Source organism: Hydra vulgaris, chromosome 06 (assembly GCF_038396675.1).
Source record: "Hydra vulgaris chromosome 06, alternate assembly HydraT2T_AEP".
Lineage (NCBI taxonomy): Eukaryota > Metazoa > Cnidaria > Hydrozoa > Anthoathecata > Hydridae > Hydra > Hydra vulgaris.
In genome coordinates this window covers 20,070,792-20,085,599 of record NC_088925.1, presented here as the reverse complement: position 1 = coordinate 20,085,599, position 14,808 = coordinate 20,070,792, and the positions used below count along the sequence as shown (strand labels likewise).

Here is a 14,808-nt window from a genome sequence, read left to right as displayed (position 1 = left end):
GGACCCTCAGCTGTAGTATTTGTCTGCCTGAATTGACTGGACACAGTCTAAAAGGAATGAAAGGAAGTTAAACGTTTAGTAAACTTCGTATAACTTTGCTTACTTTAATCTCAAATTGTTTAAACTCAAATATTTTTTGAAAAGTTTGTTTAACTTTGAACCGCCCCCTCTCCCCGTATGACATCGTATCCTCAAATCAAAATTTTTATGATTTTGTTTGTTCGATTGCATTAAGATTAATAGAAGTATATTTAACTATTTTTAAAGAAATATATTTTGTATGATGCTTAATAGCTATTATCTTTGCTGACGCCTTCCAGAATTTAGTCTCACTATTATCTTTAAGAAGCTCATGGGTGATCTCATCTGAGACATTGATTGTACCTTGCTGGTTTGACATCCAGTCTGCTGTTGTAGGATGACTGACTTTCAACTTGACAAAAATCTCATCCCTTACACCATAAGCGTGCAGTTGTTGGCCTTTCAAGAAGGGGTGTAGCAGGCAGCCTACAGCATAAGGCATGATGTCACATCCTCCTCTTGGGAATCGTTTCTCGATTTCTACAATGAGCTCAACCATCAAAGGACCTACTCCAGTGACACTTTCTAATTTCTTTGACCCTCAGAGAAGCACACCTATCCATACGATGAACAATGACTGTCAGTGCTCTATCCATTGTTATTTTCTTATCACTCGACATTGACTCAGAGATGATTCGGCATGTGGTCAGGAGTGGCAGAATGGTTACAACCAGCTCAAATTATTTATCCGTAGGAATGGGTATGGTCCATTCCTTTTTGTCAGCCCGGAGAGCAAACAGCACACTTTGGAGATGGTTGATGTCTTGGAGTATCATCTGGAAAGTGTTCCATCTGGTAGCACAAGGAGCAGTGATCTTTCTGCAGTGTACTGAAACAAAAACTAAAATAAAACTTCGCAAAAAACTTCGCATGAAATCGTAAACTCTTAGAAAACTTTGTTTAAAATTAAAAAATATTTGCAAAAATTTAACATTAAGTTGTAAAACTTTGTATCCGTATCTACTTAAAAAGTTAAAAATATTACCAGTCATCTCGAGGCACTTCTTTTTCAACACCGCTTCAGCAAGAGGAGAGTGATGGACTCAGGTGGAGATTGTCCTGCATGCATCGATAGCAGCCTTGATATCAGGTTGTTTGTTGACAGTCCTTTCCAGGGCCACGCTAAGCATGTGGTCAATGTACGTAATTAAACCACTTTCAAGATCAGCAATAGTCTCTGACTTCCTCAGTGCAGCTTTTATATTTGAAGCTTGATCACACACAACAACCCGCTTCTTGACCATTTTGAGTGACTTAAAACTTTTAACCAAGTTGTCCAATGAGGAAACTCCTTGTCAAACATGCTCTTCATGGCCATCTGCTGATTCCTATAGAGGAGAGGTAACTTGAAGCGAGCCATGCAGGCACCACTTTTAACCTTAAACTTCGAGTCAAAGTGGGCAAGCAGTCTTTGGAACGGGATAGAGTCACACATGGAGAAAGGCTGATTGTCAGTTGCAAGATAAATCATGAGCTCCATGTCACCACAAAGTTGAGTGGTGTTCTATGTTGGATAGCACAGATTTTTTCTGGCTTTTAGATTTCTTTTTCTTTTCCTGTGACCTAAAAAAAAACGTATACATTTGTTAACATTGAATTAACTTCGGAAACCGTTGTTTACACCAATAAAAAATCATTCATAAATTTGACATGAAGTTGTATAACTTCGCTACATTGCATTGTAACATCAATTACTTAACAAACCAACCGTTTCCAATTTATCTTCTGCCTCTTCAATTTTGTCCTCCTTGGCAGCTTCTGCCTCATCTCGTATCTTTTGATTCCGACACATTTCAATGTACTCATCCTTATGGTTGGACCGCAGGTGACCACTTAGAGTCAATGTTGACCCAGAATTCATTTTTAGGTTCTTTTTGCAGATATTTCACACACCATGGGTCTTACCTCCCCTGTATTCCTTCAGGAAGTACTGCCAAACGAGCGAGCGATGGGTCTTTGGCAGTACTTCCTGAAGTTGGGTTTAAATCGTGTTAAATAACATACACAAAGTTATAAGGTTTTCAAATTCGTTAAATATAATGTAAACAAATTTATACGATTTTCATAACCGTTAAATTTGATTTACAACTTTTTGCGGCTTCAAGCATCGTTTTAATTAAGTTTTAACAACTTTTAAAGGTTTTCAAAGTCGATTAAAATTAAAGTTACGACTTTTTACGGCTTTCATAACCGTTTAATTAGCTTTTTTTCGAAGTTTAACGGATTTCAACTTCGTTTAATTTAAGAAACTTCGCCTAACTGAAGGCTTAACTCAAAGTCGAACAAAAAATATACGATTTTGAAAACCGTAACTCGATTGTTTTATCTTTAGTATAAATACTTTAGTGAGCCATTGAATAAATTGTTTCTCTACCATCCAACCCGACTTGGATGTTGTTACGGTGTTTAGTGGTCCTCCTACACACCAGTCTTTGTATAGATTTGCCTTTTTTGTTTAGTAAAATTTAATTTTAGTTTTGGGAGTTTTGAAGTTGATTTTTTAGAAAAAAAACTTTTTTTTTACGAGGGTGAGAGTTTTGAGGTTTGCTAAGACAAAATTCAATTTTTTAAAATAATTTTTACATCTTTGGATAGAGCAGAAAATTTTTAAAGATTTTTTTTTAGCTTTCAATAAATGCAAAAGGAACAAAATTGCTTAACCGTTCACTTTTTTTTTGTTTGCTCTTACCCCAGTTTACTCTATATAACAAAATAAATATTTCAATTTTTACTAACTTTTTTTTCTCCAATAATATTTGCATATTTTTTTCTCAAATAATATTGCAATAAATTAACACTATATGCATAAGATTTATAAAAAAATAATAACATTTATTTGAAATCTGCTCAAATAATTCGTTTGTAAAACAAGAATTTTGAAATTAATAATTTTAAATGCATCATTTCAAACTATGCATTCAGTTAAAATCTTAAATTAGCAAACTAATGAATAAAATGACCAAATTTAGCACTAGTTTTTTAGTAGGTATTACTAAGAATCACCAAATAAACAAGATTGGAATAAAAATTATATTGAATTTTAAATATTAAGTAATCTTTTCCTTCAAAATCAGTGAAATTTTAAAATGCTATAACTTTGTCGCTAAATAATAAAAACAACAATTAGCAGGAAAGCCGCGAAACATTGATCGTAAAAATATGGTTACAATTACAAAAAAAAAACAAGTAAAATTAAAAACGAATTTTTAAAACCCAATGCTTTTATATTTTATTAAAACACAAGTTTTGCAATCAATTTTTTCTGATATTACTATTTCATTTTATTAACATTCGTGTAAAAAAACAAAAGAAATTCAGGAAGAGGCAGGTCTTGAACAACAAGCATTCCATTTCTGAAGTCAACGCCTTATCCAAATAAGCTAAACGCGCATATAAGTAGACACAAATTATATAGATATTTAAAAAATTCTTCTTCTTCTTTCCATATAAAAAATAAACTTAATTAAAATTAGCTAAATTAATTGACTTATTGCAAAAATAATTATTGAATATTGTGTTTTCATCAAACAATAGTATGTGTGCAAAATTTGAAGCAAATCTATCATCAGAAAGTGACTGAAAAATTGATTGCAAGATTTGATGTTAACAGACAAACAGACCGAGTTTGATTTGATTTTGATTCCGAGATTTGATGTTAAAAGACAAGCAGACCGAGTTTGATTGATTTTAATTGCGAGATTTGATGTTAACAGACAAATAGACCGAGTTTGATTAATTTGATTTTGATTGGGAGATTTGATGTTAACAGACAAACAGACCGAGTTTGATTTGATTTTGATTGCGAGATTTGATGTTAACAGACAAACAGACCGAGTTTGATTTGATTTTGATTGCGAGATTTGATGTTAACAGACAAACAGACCGAGTTTGATTGATTTGATTTTGATTGCGAGATTTGATGTTAACAGAGACGAGGAGTTAATAAAAGCATTGGGAAAAAAAAAACTTTAAAAAAATTGAATTAAACGATTTTGTTTCATAATTTTATTATAAAATAATATTAGCAAACTAGTTTAGGTTTAAAAAACCGCTTTTTATATGTTTTTGCTGGAAAAAGAAAGTATTGTTTTAAATGTGACAGTACATATATTTAAATAGTTTAAAGGTATTCATACAAATACGTTTCTCTATTGAAATTTTAGCTTTAGCAACCAGTCTTGGCAACACACATAATTTGAATTATGTACAAAAGTAAATTATGCATATTTTAAAAATAAATTTTGTAACGATTTACATTTACATTGAATATTTTCTGTGCGTTAATTTTTACAAAATTAAACTCAATGACAAGAAAAGGAAAAAAAAAATTGCAGAAAAAAAAAATAAGTAAAATTTCGAAATATAGTAAAAGAGAAGGAAAATGTTTAGAGGCATTATCAAAATTATTTTGATTTTGTTTGCACATCCTTCAAAGGTAATTTTGTAATCTTCATTTCTTATTTTTATGATAAAAAATTCCATCATATTTTTTGTTCAATATACTTTTAGATTTTTGGTGATACCATTGTAGACCTTTCTGGCGATGGTAAATTTATTTAATTTTATAATACTAAAAGTTAGTTATAAATACTAATTTTCTATTAGCTATTTTTATTTCAACGTCTTTTTTTTATATTATATAAACTTTTATACTTTATATGAAACACTCTAGAATAAATTTATTTATTCAGTAGAGTATCAATTAGTATAAATATACGATTCCATGTTTAAAAAATAATAATAAAAAATTAGTAATTCAAAAAATGTGTGAGGTCTAAAGTACATACTTTGGCATGCATATCGCCGATCAGAAAAAGGGCCCTGAAATGGACACCGCATTTCAGATGCAAATATTACAAAAGAACTCTTAAAGGTAAGTTGTATACCTGTTTTTCGCTTCGTTGTGCTTTATTTTGTAAAATTTTAAAAGGTGGTAATTGAAAAAGTTTCCATATATATCGGCGTACTAGATAAAATTATGTTAATACTATACCCTGTATTAAGTAATATATAAAACTTTCTTTGAAGTTTTATAATTATTTATATGTACGATGTTACAGGTTTTGTAGGAGAGAAAAGAAAGCCGTGAAGTTTGCCATCTCGCAAGTTTGACAAAAACCAACGAACCATTAAAGCAAATGCTACTTCTGCATTGTTGATCCCTCAATTCATAAAAAAACTCAGGAACAAATGCGCCTCAAGTTGTTTATCCAAACATTTCTTTGTTCATTTTCCTAATTCCGCACAGCCCAAAGCTATCTGTTCCCACTTCTTCCAGGATCAGCCGTCTTGAAAGCAGCAGGTTCGACAGAAAGGAAGATATTGGAAATTCAAATTACAGTATTGACTTGCGGTTGAAGAGACTGTATTTCCTTAACCAGAAATACGTCAACAGTTTAATCAAAGGACTTTCTTCGTCCAATACTGAGCATCTTACATTCAGGCATAAATGGAGCGGACTATGATGCTCTTCAGTGAACTGAACACGTCTTCGGAGGCCTTGGTATGTGGCCTCTATATGGTAATTAGCCGGAGGAGGATAAACCACAATACCAAAAATTTAAACTCGTCTCAGTGGCCTCACATACTAAATTTTTAACCACCGAACATTTAGACTAGAGAGCGGACAACCGCGATTTTCGATTAATGACCAACCAAATTAAAAAACTAATGATTAATTCGATTAGAGTTGTGTGACCGTTTTAATCAGTTTCGAGTAAACTATTATTCATTTTAATCAAATTGTCTAACAATTAGTCATTTTATTCATTTTAAATCTAGTTAGATTTTTTAAATTTCTAATACTCCTTGTTCATAAAAAACTCGATAAAATATTTTTTTTTATTTTAAGAGAAAAACACAAAATGAAAAACACAATGAAACACATTTTGTTTTAAAATTTATTGTACAAAAATCACGAATACATTAAAAGATGGCAAACAAAAAGTCTCTCAGTTAGTTTAGATATTTTTGTTGGTTTGTTTAAGAGGCAAGGTTTCAGATGATTTAGGAATTTTTCCTCTTTTTTGAAGGCTGTCGTGTTGGCTGCTCTGCCAAAGCATTATCTTCAAGTTCATTTAAATCTGAGCTTCTTCCAGGATTGGTTGAGTTAGAACTTGTGGCAGAAGAAGGTTCAGACTCTGAAATATCATCCAAACTCTCAGCAGGGACATCCTCCTTGTTCAAATACCACTTTCCTTTTACCAAGTCTTTTAAATGATCATAATTTTTGTTGATGTAAATCATTTTCTCAGTTGTCTTTGGATTTAGATTATGCCTATGTTTTTTCAGCAGTTTCTCTGCAGTGGAAAAAGCTCTCTCTGATGAAGATGAAGTTGGTGGAATGGCCAATACCCCTTTGGCAATTTTGGCAAGCATTGGAATTACCTTTTCATTATTCCTCCACCACTCTGTGTTTGTTCCAACACGTGGCAACAGTGCATAGTCATTGAACTCTGATCTAAGAGGCTCAATTTCCATTGAACTTAGAGACAGTGACGCTTGGGCAGCTAACGAAGTGTTAAGCAACTCTGCCATGTTCTCTTTACAAGGATCATCACTTGGTTCAAACAGAAATTCTGGTTCAACACGGACAAGTTTGTTTTCTCTGAATTGAAGTGTGGATTCATGTTCCTCTATTAACAAGTTAATCATGCTTTCTTTTAGATCATCTGGAAGAAGTGAACCTCGTACAACTGGATTAAACAAGTGTCCAAGAGCAAGTGCACTAATCTTTGCACCTTCCAACGGGAATTTTTCTGTCAAAAGATCAAGTGCTTTGTTTAAAAAAGCTTTGTATGAATGAGAGCCTGCATCTTTTTGAATCTCTTTTCTGAGAGTCAAAAACAAAGATTTGATTCGCACAAGAGCAAAATCATTTCTCACTTCCTTGTCACAAGACATCCACTCACTTGTTTTCTTGATTTTTTGCAAAATGGGGAGAATTTCCTCTAGTGGTGTGATATCCCCATGAGTCAAGAGAACTTTTTCAAAATGATTTGAAATGTCATACACATTTAGATTTAAAATTGCCTCCTTCATCTGCACCATTGTTTGAATCATGATGCAGTGTGAATTCCACCTCGTTTTGCATGGCTTGGGTATAACTTTGTAGGTGAGTTGTGTGTCTTGGCACACCTCAGAGAGAAGGGCTCGACATGGTGCAGAATGTGATAATCTAGTGGTGAATTTGTTTAGTTTTTAGATAGCTGCTTTAAGTGTTGGGTCTGCTTCAACAGCTATTTGAAGAATATCATTAAGCTTGTGATCAATGCATTGAAGGCTTCCACTGTCTAAGCTCTTGACAAATTTTGTATTGCTCAAACCTGACCTCATGTTTGCTGCACCATCCACTACACAAAAAATCTGATCTGAAGTTTTGAGAACAGGGAAGTCCAGGGAAATCAGTTTAACAATTTCTTTGCCAATGTTTACACCAGTATGCTTGCCTTTAAACTTGGCAACTTTACGTGTGTATGAATACAACCTCCACATCGGACAAATGTAATGTATTGTGAAGGATTGAAATGAGTCTCCAGGCTTGGATGTCCAGTGATCTGTTGTTAGTGTAACTGCCTGGCCATTTAAATCATTCTCAAGGTTTTTCTTCATGGCATCACGAAGGCAATTATGAAGTAGAGGTACCTTATACTTTGCTAAAGTACTGCTGCACTTTGTGTTTGCCTCAGGATGGATGTCAAAAAGAAAATCTTTCCATGCATCAGTATCCACAATATGTAGTGGTAGGTTCAAGCGTACAAGAAATCTTGTGATAGACATATCAATTTCTTGTTGGCGAGGACTTTTGTATCCATACTTTACAGATGACTTTTTTGAGTCCAAACAACTTCCTGTTTTTTGTGACAAATATCGTATTTATCCTCCACACTTTTCTTCTTTAAGTCTTCCAATTCATCATTTTGTTCTGGGTGTTTGGTTCTAAGATGGATTTGCATGGTAGATGTTGATCCACTTTTGTAAGAGAAATACACAGATAGACCTTTCTCATGGCATGTATCACATCGTGTTCTATCACCTAAAAACACAAAAATTACTATATTTGTCTGCGGCAAAGCATATGCAGACCTAGTAATTACTTGAGTTGTCGATGTTAGATCCAGAGGACGGGCTGAGGGCTGGGGGGTCAGGGGGTCTACACATGGTATGAGGCCGTTATCATTCATTCTATGCAATTACCTTCTGTTGTCCAACAATCTTTAACTATATATGAATCACTTTATGCACTATATAGGTAGTAAATAATTAGTTTTTTAACTTTTTGTCACTAATTTTGTTGTAATTTAAAGATATTGTATAGAGATGGGCCGATTCCGAAAAATACCGATTCTAATTCCGATTCCGATTCTCTGTTGCGATTCCGATTCTTTACCGATTCCGGTTCTTTTGCGATTCTTATTATTTTAATTAAAACTGGTAGTTAAATTAATAATTTAACCGTTATATCATGTTAATTTAATACTTATGCAAATTTTAAAAGTGAAAACACCAAAATTAGCTATATTGGTACAGGTGAAACAGGACCAAAGACACCAAGGCCCAGGGGCATGCCCCTTTTTAAAAAAATTTACCTATAAATAGACTTTTTTTTTCGAAATAAGGGAGTGTTCCCCCTCTCTTTTGAAAACCGTGTCGTCAGCCCTATGAAATAATAGCAACTAAACAAGTAACATATTAAACAATATATATGTTTGTATGGAACTTATTATTATTAAGAAACAAATAGTATAGTCATAAGTAATGGTAAAAGTGATCAGATACACAGATTGTTGTCTTTTCAATCAGCTTTTACATATGATATTAGTACCGTTAGTACTGATAGTTAAGAAACGGGAGGTTCTTGTTCAAAAACACAAGCATTTGCACTCGGTCCGGAGCTAACCGGCTTCTTTTCCGGTCGCAGATAAGACCCGCAGTACTAAACAACCGCTCCGAAAACACTGAACATAGAGGCGTCCCTAAATATTTCTGTGCTAGTTTTTTCATGTTAAGAAATTTGGATTTCCTCCAGTATTCAGAGACGTCCTCGTGACTTGCAAGTAGAGGTTCTTTCAAGTACACTGTTACTTCGTCTGAGATTGTGCAATGCGCAGTATAAATCTAAAACATTAAAATAATTTATAGGCTTGCAATATTTAAAGTACAATACTAATATAGAAGCACAATACTTACTACAGAATTTGTGTTGATTAATTGGTTATATAATGTCCAGACAGCACCTGGAGCAGGTGTGGTAGGTTCTTGATTTTCAGCAGCTTTAATTTCATGACCCTCGTCTATGTCCAATGCATTTAACTCGCCAATTAATAAAGTAACAGCTTTCTCAGCCATCATCCTGCTCCTAAAAATCTTGTTTTTAAATCTGTGATCTAGTATCGTTGCAAAAGCATATATAGGTTCGTTCTCGCAGTCTCCGTAACGTCGATGCAAAGATTGTCAAGAGATTCTTTAAAATTTCCGTAGTCCTTGATGCGATCAATTGATATGTTAACTGCATTTATTATTGGGATAACTTCTGATGTGGTCACTTTCGATGAACTTGCAGTAAGCGTGACCTCTTCAAACACTTTTAAAGCAGCAACGAGAGGAACCAAGTTATCCCATTCTCCGGTTGACAACTCCTTGTTTTGTCGAGTAGCTTTTGGGAAATGTGGCGTTACCAACAGAATCGCATCTTTTTGTTCAATTAAACGGTTCAGCATGTGGAAGGTGCTATTCCATCTAGTTGGCTCATCTTGAATAATGCTGTGTTTAGGCAGTCCCAGAATCTCCTGAGATTGTCTCAAAAGTTTGTATGACTTAACCGAATGTTTAAAGTGTCCTACTATTTTCTACAGGTAGTAAAGATATGCGTTCATTGTTGAGGCAGCCGTCTTTCACAACCAACTGAAGTGTATGGGCAAGACAAGGAATATTTGTAAACTTCCCGACTTCCATAGCAGAAACAATATTTTTGGCATTATCTCTTACTACTACATTGAGTTTTTCAAGTAGTCCCCAACGCTCAAATGATTCATTCATAAAGTTAACAAGATTGGTTGCGGTGTGGGACTCATAAGGAAAAAATACCACACCGCAACCAATCTTGTTCTGTTGGCTCCACATGTAGGTATTTATACTATCATGATTAGCTTTTTTTGCCAAGAACTGAATTTTACTTGATACCTTCTGATAAATGCTAGGAATTTCAATAGTCGAGAAGTATTTTCTGCTTGGCATCGTCTACCTTGGCTCCAAAAACTGTAGTAACCTCTTGAAACCGGGATTTTCTACTATACTAACAGGTTGGTTATCTGTGCATATCATTTCAGCTATAAGCCTTGTAATTTTTATTGCCTTCGGATCTGTAGATGTGAGAGGCCTGGTCTTTGCAAACACTTGGTGTATAGTTGGTTGTTTAGTAGATGAAGATCTAGGCTTCATTTTTATAAAACTAATTGTGGAAGAAGAGCTTCTAGTATTGATCTCCGCATCCTCAGACTTAGGGTTGAGACTTGTGAATGCGGATGCAAGTGTAGTAGATCGAGGTTCCCTTGGCATAGGAGTTTCAAAAGCAGGGTTAGGACTGGATTTACAAGATGGTCCTGCGGTAGAGCTATCCTCGCATATATTAAAATCGGTAACGCTAGCTTTATCATGTTTCTGATTTTTGATTTCAGATTTATGAAAGGTCTTTAAATGATTTAGCATGTTCGATGTTGTGTATGACTGACAAACTCTGCCACCACCCCTGGATATAACAGTTTTGCAAAAGTTGCAAAAAAAACTTAAATTTAAAAAAAAAAAATCTCAACGGCAAAGAGTGTATAAATTAACTTAAATTATCAAGGGAGTAATAATAAAAGAAGTGAAGTCGTTAAAAAGTCTTTTAAAAAAGAATCGGAATCGTTAAAAAAAGTTGAGAATCGCGATTCTTGAGAATCGGTGGAATCGGGAGAATCGGAATCGGAATCGGCCCATCTCTAATATTGTACTTACAAAGGAGAGTCAATACGCATTATTGTGTTACATTAAAAAGTGCCTTTAAAAGCTTTTTCAATAATATCTTAAGATATAAAATAGTATGGAATTATTTATTTTGTTTAAGAAAAATCTTAATTTACATTTTGTGGAAAAAAGCTAAAACCATTAAATATTATTTAATTTTCTTTAAAGAAAAGTATTACATTTACATTTTCTGGAATGAGGATGAAAATCATTAAAAATTATTAAATACAATTTATTTTTTTTATTATACTTTAACAAAAATCTTACCTTCACATTTTGTGAAATATTGCCAAATCAAAGACGACATTTTCTTCTCACTTTTTACAGCACAACCACTTCAACAGCCAAAAGTAAACTGAACAATAATTTAATCGAGTTATTGCAGCTACTTTAATTAAAAAAATCAAATCGATTAAAAATCAAATTTCATGAATATTATTCGGTTTAATCATTTAGACGCTCTCTTGTCGCGCGATCGTTTTTAGAAAACTCGCTCTAATTAACTTTTTAATCGTTTGATTTTTTTTTTTATCATTAATCGAAATAATCAATATTAACGAATGAAATGATCACATAGGACGGTTGGCCAGTCTCTAAAACAAACCGTTTAAATAAGAAGACATTAAAAGACGTAATATATAAAAACCAATAAAATAATATAATGGTGACGCCAGTTAAATTTTTGTCATAATTGGTCGCCAAGTTCTTGTTTTAACGCTATCCCCGTCAGCTCAGTTGAGAACAGTTTCCCAAATACCTATCTTATGTCAAACTCTTGTTTTGTTAATCTCCAGGGATTTATTAACTATTATTATCCAGTATTCTGGAATAAATGCCAAACTTTAGGATTTAGCAAGTTACAACGGCATGTTCTAGAATGTGGTTTCTGTGGCTCCTGAAATTGACCATTTTTCATTTTTACAAGGTCTTGTGGTCTGCATTACTTGAAATGGATTTTCAAATTTTAGAGAATTTAAAACTAAAAAAGACCATTTTTCAAATACTGTTGCATAATGATTCACAAATGTAATGTAGAGTCGGTGCAATGTCATTTTTTTGATCATACAATGGTATAAACTTGACTCCAGATAAGAAACTTTGCTTTGGCAACTGTGCATCTGTGTGACCAGTTTAAACATGAATGTAGCAAACATTTCAGAGTTAAAAACTTCAAAATTTCAGGTATTAGAAGAAATTATTACCACAGAAAGCATCAAAGCTGAGTCAAGTGTACAATAAAGTGTATATCAGAATCAAGTGTTAGACAAAATCAAGTGTATAATAATTTCTCGCTTGCCTCTGGGCAAGTTTTATAACATCGGTAAGGAAGAAGGCGTTTACTTGATTTTAAATGCTCTTCCGCAGTGCTCTGTGATAAGACCGTAGGTACTTCGTGGGGCAAATAAATTAAAAAAAATATATAATAATAGTAAAAGTTCAATCACAATACAAGTGCAGGGAAATCTTAAAAAATGACCGAACCTGTTATTAAAACTATGGAATCCGCTTAGCATATAATTGGTCATTATGCATTAATTGTTTTAAAAAGATACGAAGTACATTAGGTTCGTGGCTTATATTTATTATCATGCTGAACGTATTAGGTTAATAAGTGAAAAAGAAGAACTAATATGTCAACATAAAATTATTAAAACTTCTTCTTGGTTGTGTGAAAATACAAAGTGTGAATATCTTTGCGATGTGCGAACGATTGGAATAATTGAAAGAAAATATTGTTCAGCATGAACAATATTTATTCCTATCCCAAAGTCACCGTTTTGTTAATTCGTCAAAAGACTTATATGTCTGCTTACGTCACAATGTTAACTACTTGCTATGCTATATAAAAATTACATCATTTTTATTTTACTTTACAGGAGGCAAAATACTTATTTAAATTCAGAAAGTATTCGATTAAAGTTTTAAAATTCTATATATATATTTATTTAGAATTATTTATAACTAATTTTTTTAATACCTAATGAAAATTCACGTAATTTCTATTCAAGTATTAGTGATAACGTAGCAGATATATTCCTTACATTGCAAATATAAGTTGAATAAATGTATAATTATAAGGTGCCTCAAGCTGCTTATAATTTTGCTGCTAAATATTCAATGAAGTTTGAAGCAAAATTTTTATTAAATGAATGTTAAAACAGTTGAGAAATCCGTGTTATATAAATTCAAGTTTTTCTTGATGGTACATAGATAAATGTTGACATTCTTCACTTAATGTGATAATTTCCATTTGTGGTAGTGGATGTGGTGTTGCAAGATTTGTAAAGTAATGTAGTGATAGGAATGTATTAAGCAAGTATTGGTTTTGAAAACTGAAAATCAAGCCGTAGTAGTTTCTTAAACATACGAGCAGTTTTTTATTATCACATTAGTTTCAAAACTTAATCACATTGCCACTTATAATGTCCTGTATGCCCTGAAGGTTGGCATTAGTGGAAAAAAACCTGGGGATGGGGGGGGGGGGGGGTGCGCAGCAATTCTAAGGGGCCCATTTGGAAATATAGGAACCCTTTTGTAAATTTAAGGAGCTCTTTTTTTATTGAAACCTTAGTGAAGAAACTCTTAAGATTTTGAGCCTTAATGGCAAGTTTATTTTTTTTGGTAGGAGGTAGGGTGAAGGGAGGGGGGTGGGGTGGGAAGTCCTTCAACCCATTTGCCACGGCACTGGTTATGCTTAATAATGTTGTGCAAAGTTATTACTTGTTAATGTAAAAAATACAGAAATGTTTAATTTGTTTGAAATGTTTAAAGTCTTTTATTTGTTTAAAATGTAAAGTCTTTCAGTCTTATTTTATTTTTATTTTAAGTTTAGTTTTTGTTTCTTAATATTACAAATTCGTGATTACATAATAAAGCTTCGTTAACAGTGAATATATAAATAAAAACAAAATATTGCAAAGTGGTTTTACAAAAATAATAAATTCACTCAAATACTGTAAAAAGAACGCGGAAAACTTGCAGAAGACCAAATGGTCTTATCGTAAAGAACAGCTCTACGTTGCAACGTGAAGCTGAGACGCGTTGCCGTAAATATAAAAACATATTCATAATTTTTTAACCTGAAATCATTACATTGTAATGGTATTAAAATGTCAAATAACAAGTATACAAATATATTTGTACAAATGTCTATTTTTTTTTTTCAATAATATTTACACATTTATTACTAATGCAATGTTGAATAATATGATAAAAAAAAATTATTCAAGAAGCTTTCAGAAAATGAATTTAGAAAAAATTAATAACTAAATTTTTATACTTTAAAATACTCTTTTTAATTGTTTTTTTAAAGCAATTTAAGTCTTTTAAATCAATATTATTTAAATTATTTAGTAAAAACTTGTTCCAGATATGAGATGCATGCAAAAATAAGCTTAAGCAATTCAAAATGACTTATTGTGCGCACGATAAGTCATTTTGAATTGCTTAAGCTTATTTTTGCATGAAGGCTTTGACTGGGTACTATTTGTACTCAATAAATATTTATACTCTTTTGGATATTTTACTACCTAAATAAGCTATATGTCTATTCCAATTTAGGTATTCGTCAATAAAAACATCCAAAAATTTTGTAATAGCATCCCTACTTATTTCTCTATTTTCAATGAACAATTTCGGAAAAGATTGAACTTTTTTTTGATAGGAAGGATGAAATAAAGAAAACTTTGTTTTACTTGAGCTAATTGAGAGCTTGTTTGCCCT

At 32.7% G+C, this 14,808-nt stretch overlaps 1 protein-coding gene across 1 annotated transcript in view; it reads left to right on the top strand.

The window, feature by feature from the left end:
* Positions 1-4,311: 4,311 nt before the first annotated feature.
* LOC100210300 (uncharacterized) overlaps positions 4,312-14,808 on the top strand; it is a 73,731-nt gene continuing 63,234 nt past the window's right edge. The window contains exons 1-2 of the mRNA XM_065799489.1: positions 4,312-4,516; positions 4,591-4,627. Of these exons, the coding sequence (XP_065655561.1) occupies positions 4,463-4,516; positions 4,591-4,627 (91 nt within the window). The 5' untranslated portion in view covers positions 4,312-4,462. The remainder of the gene's footprint in view (positions 4,517-4,590; positions 4,628-14,808) is intronic.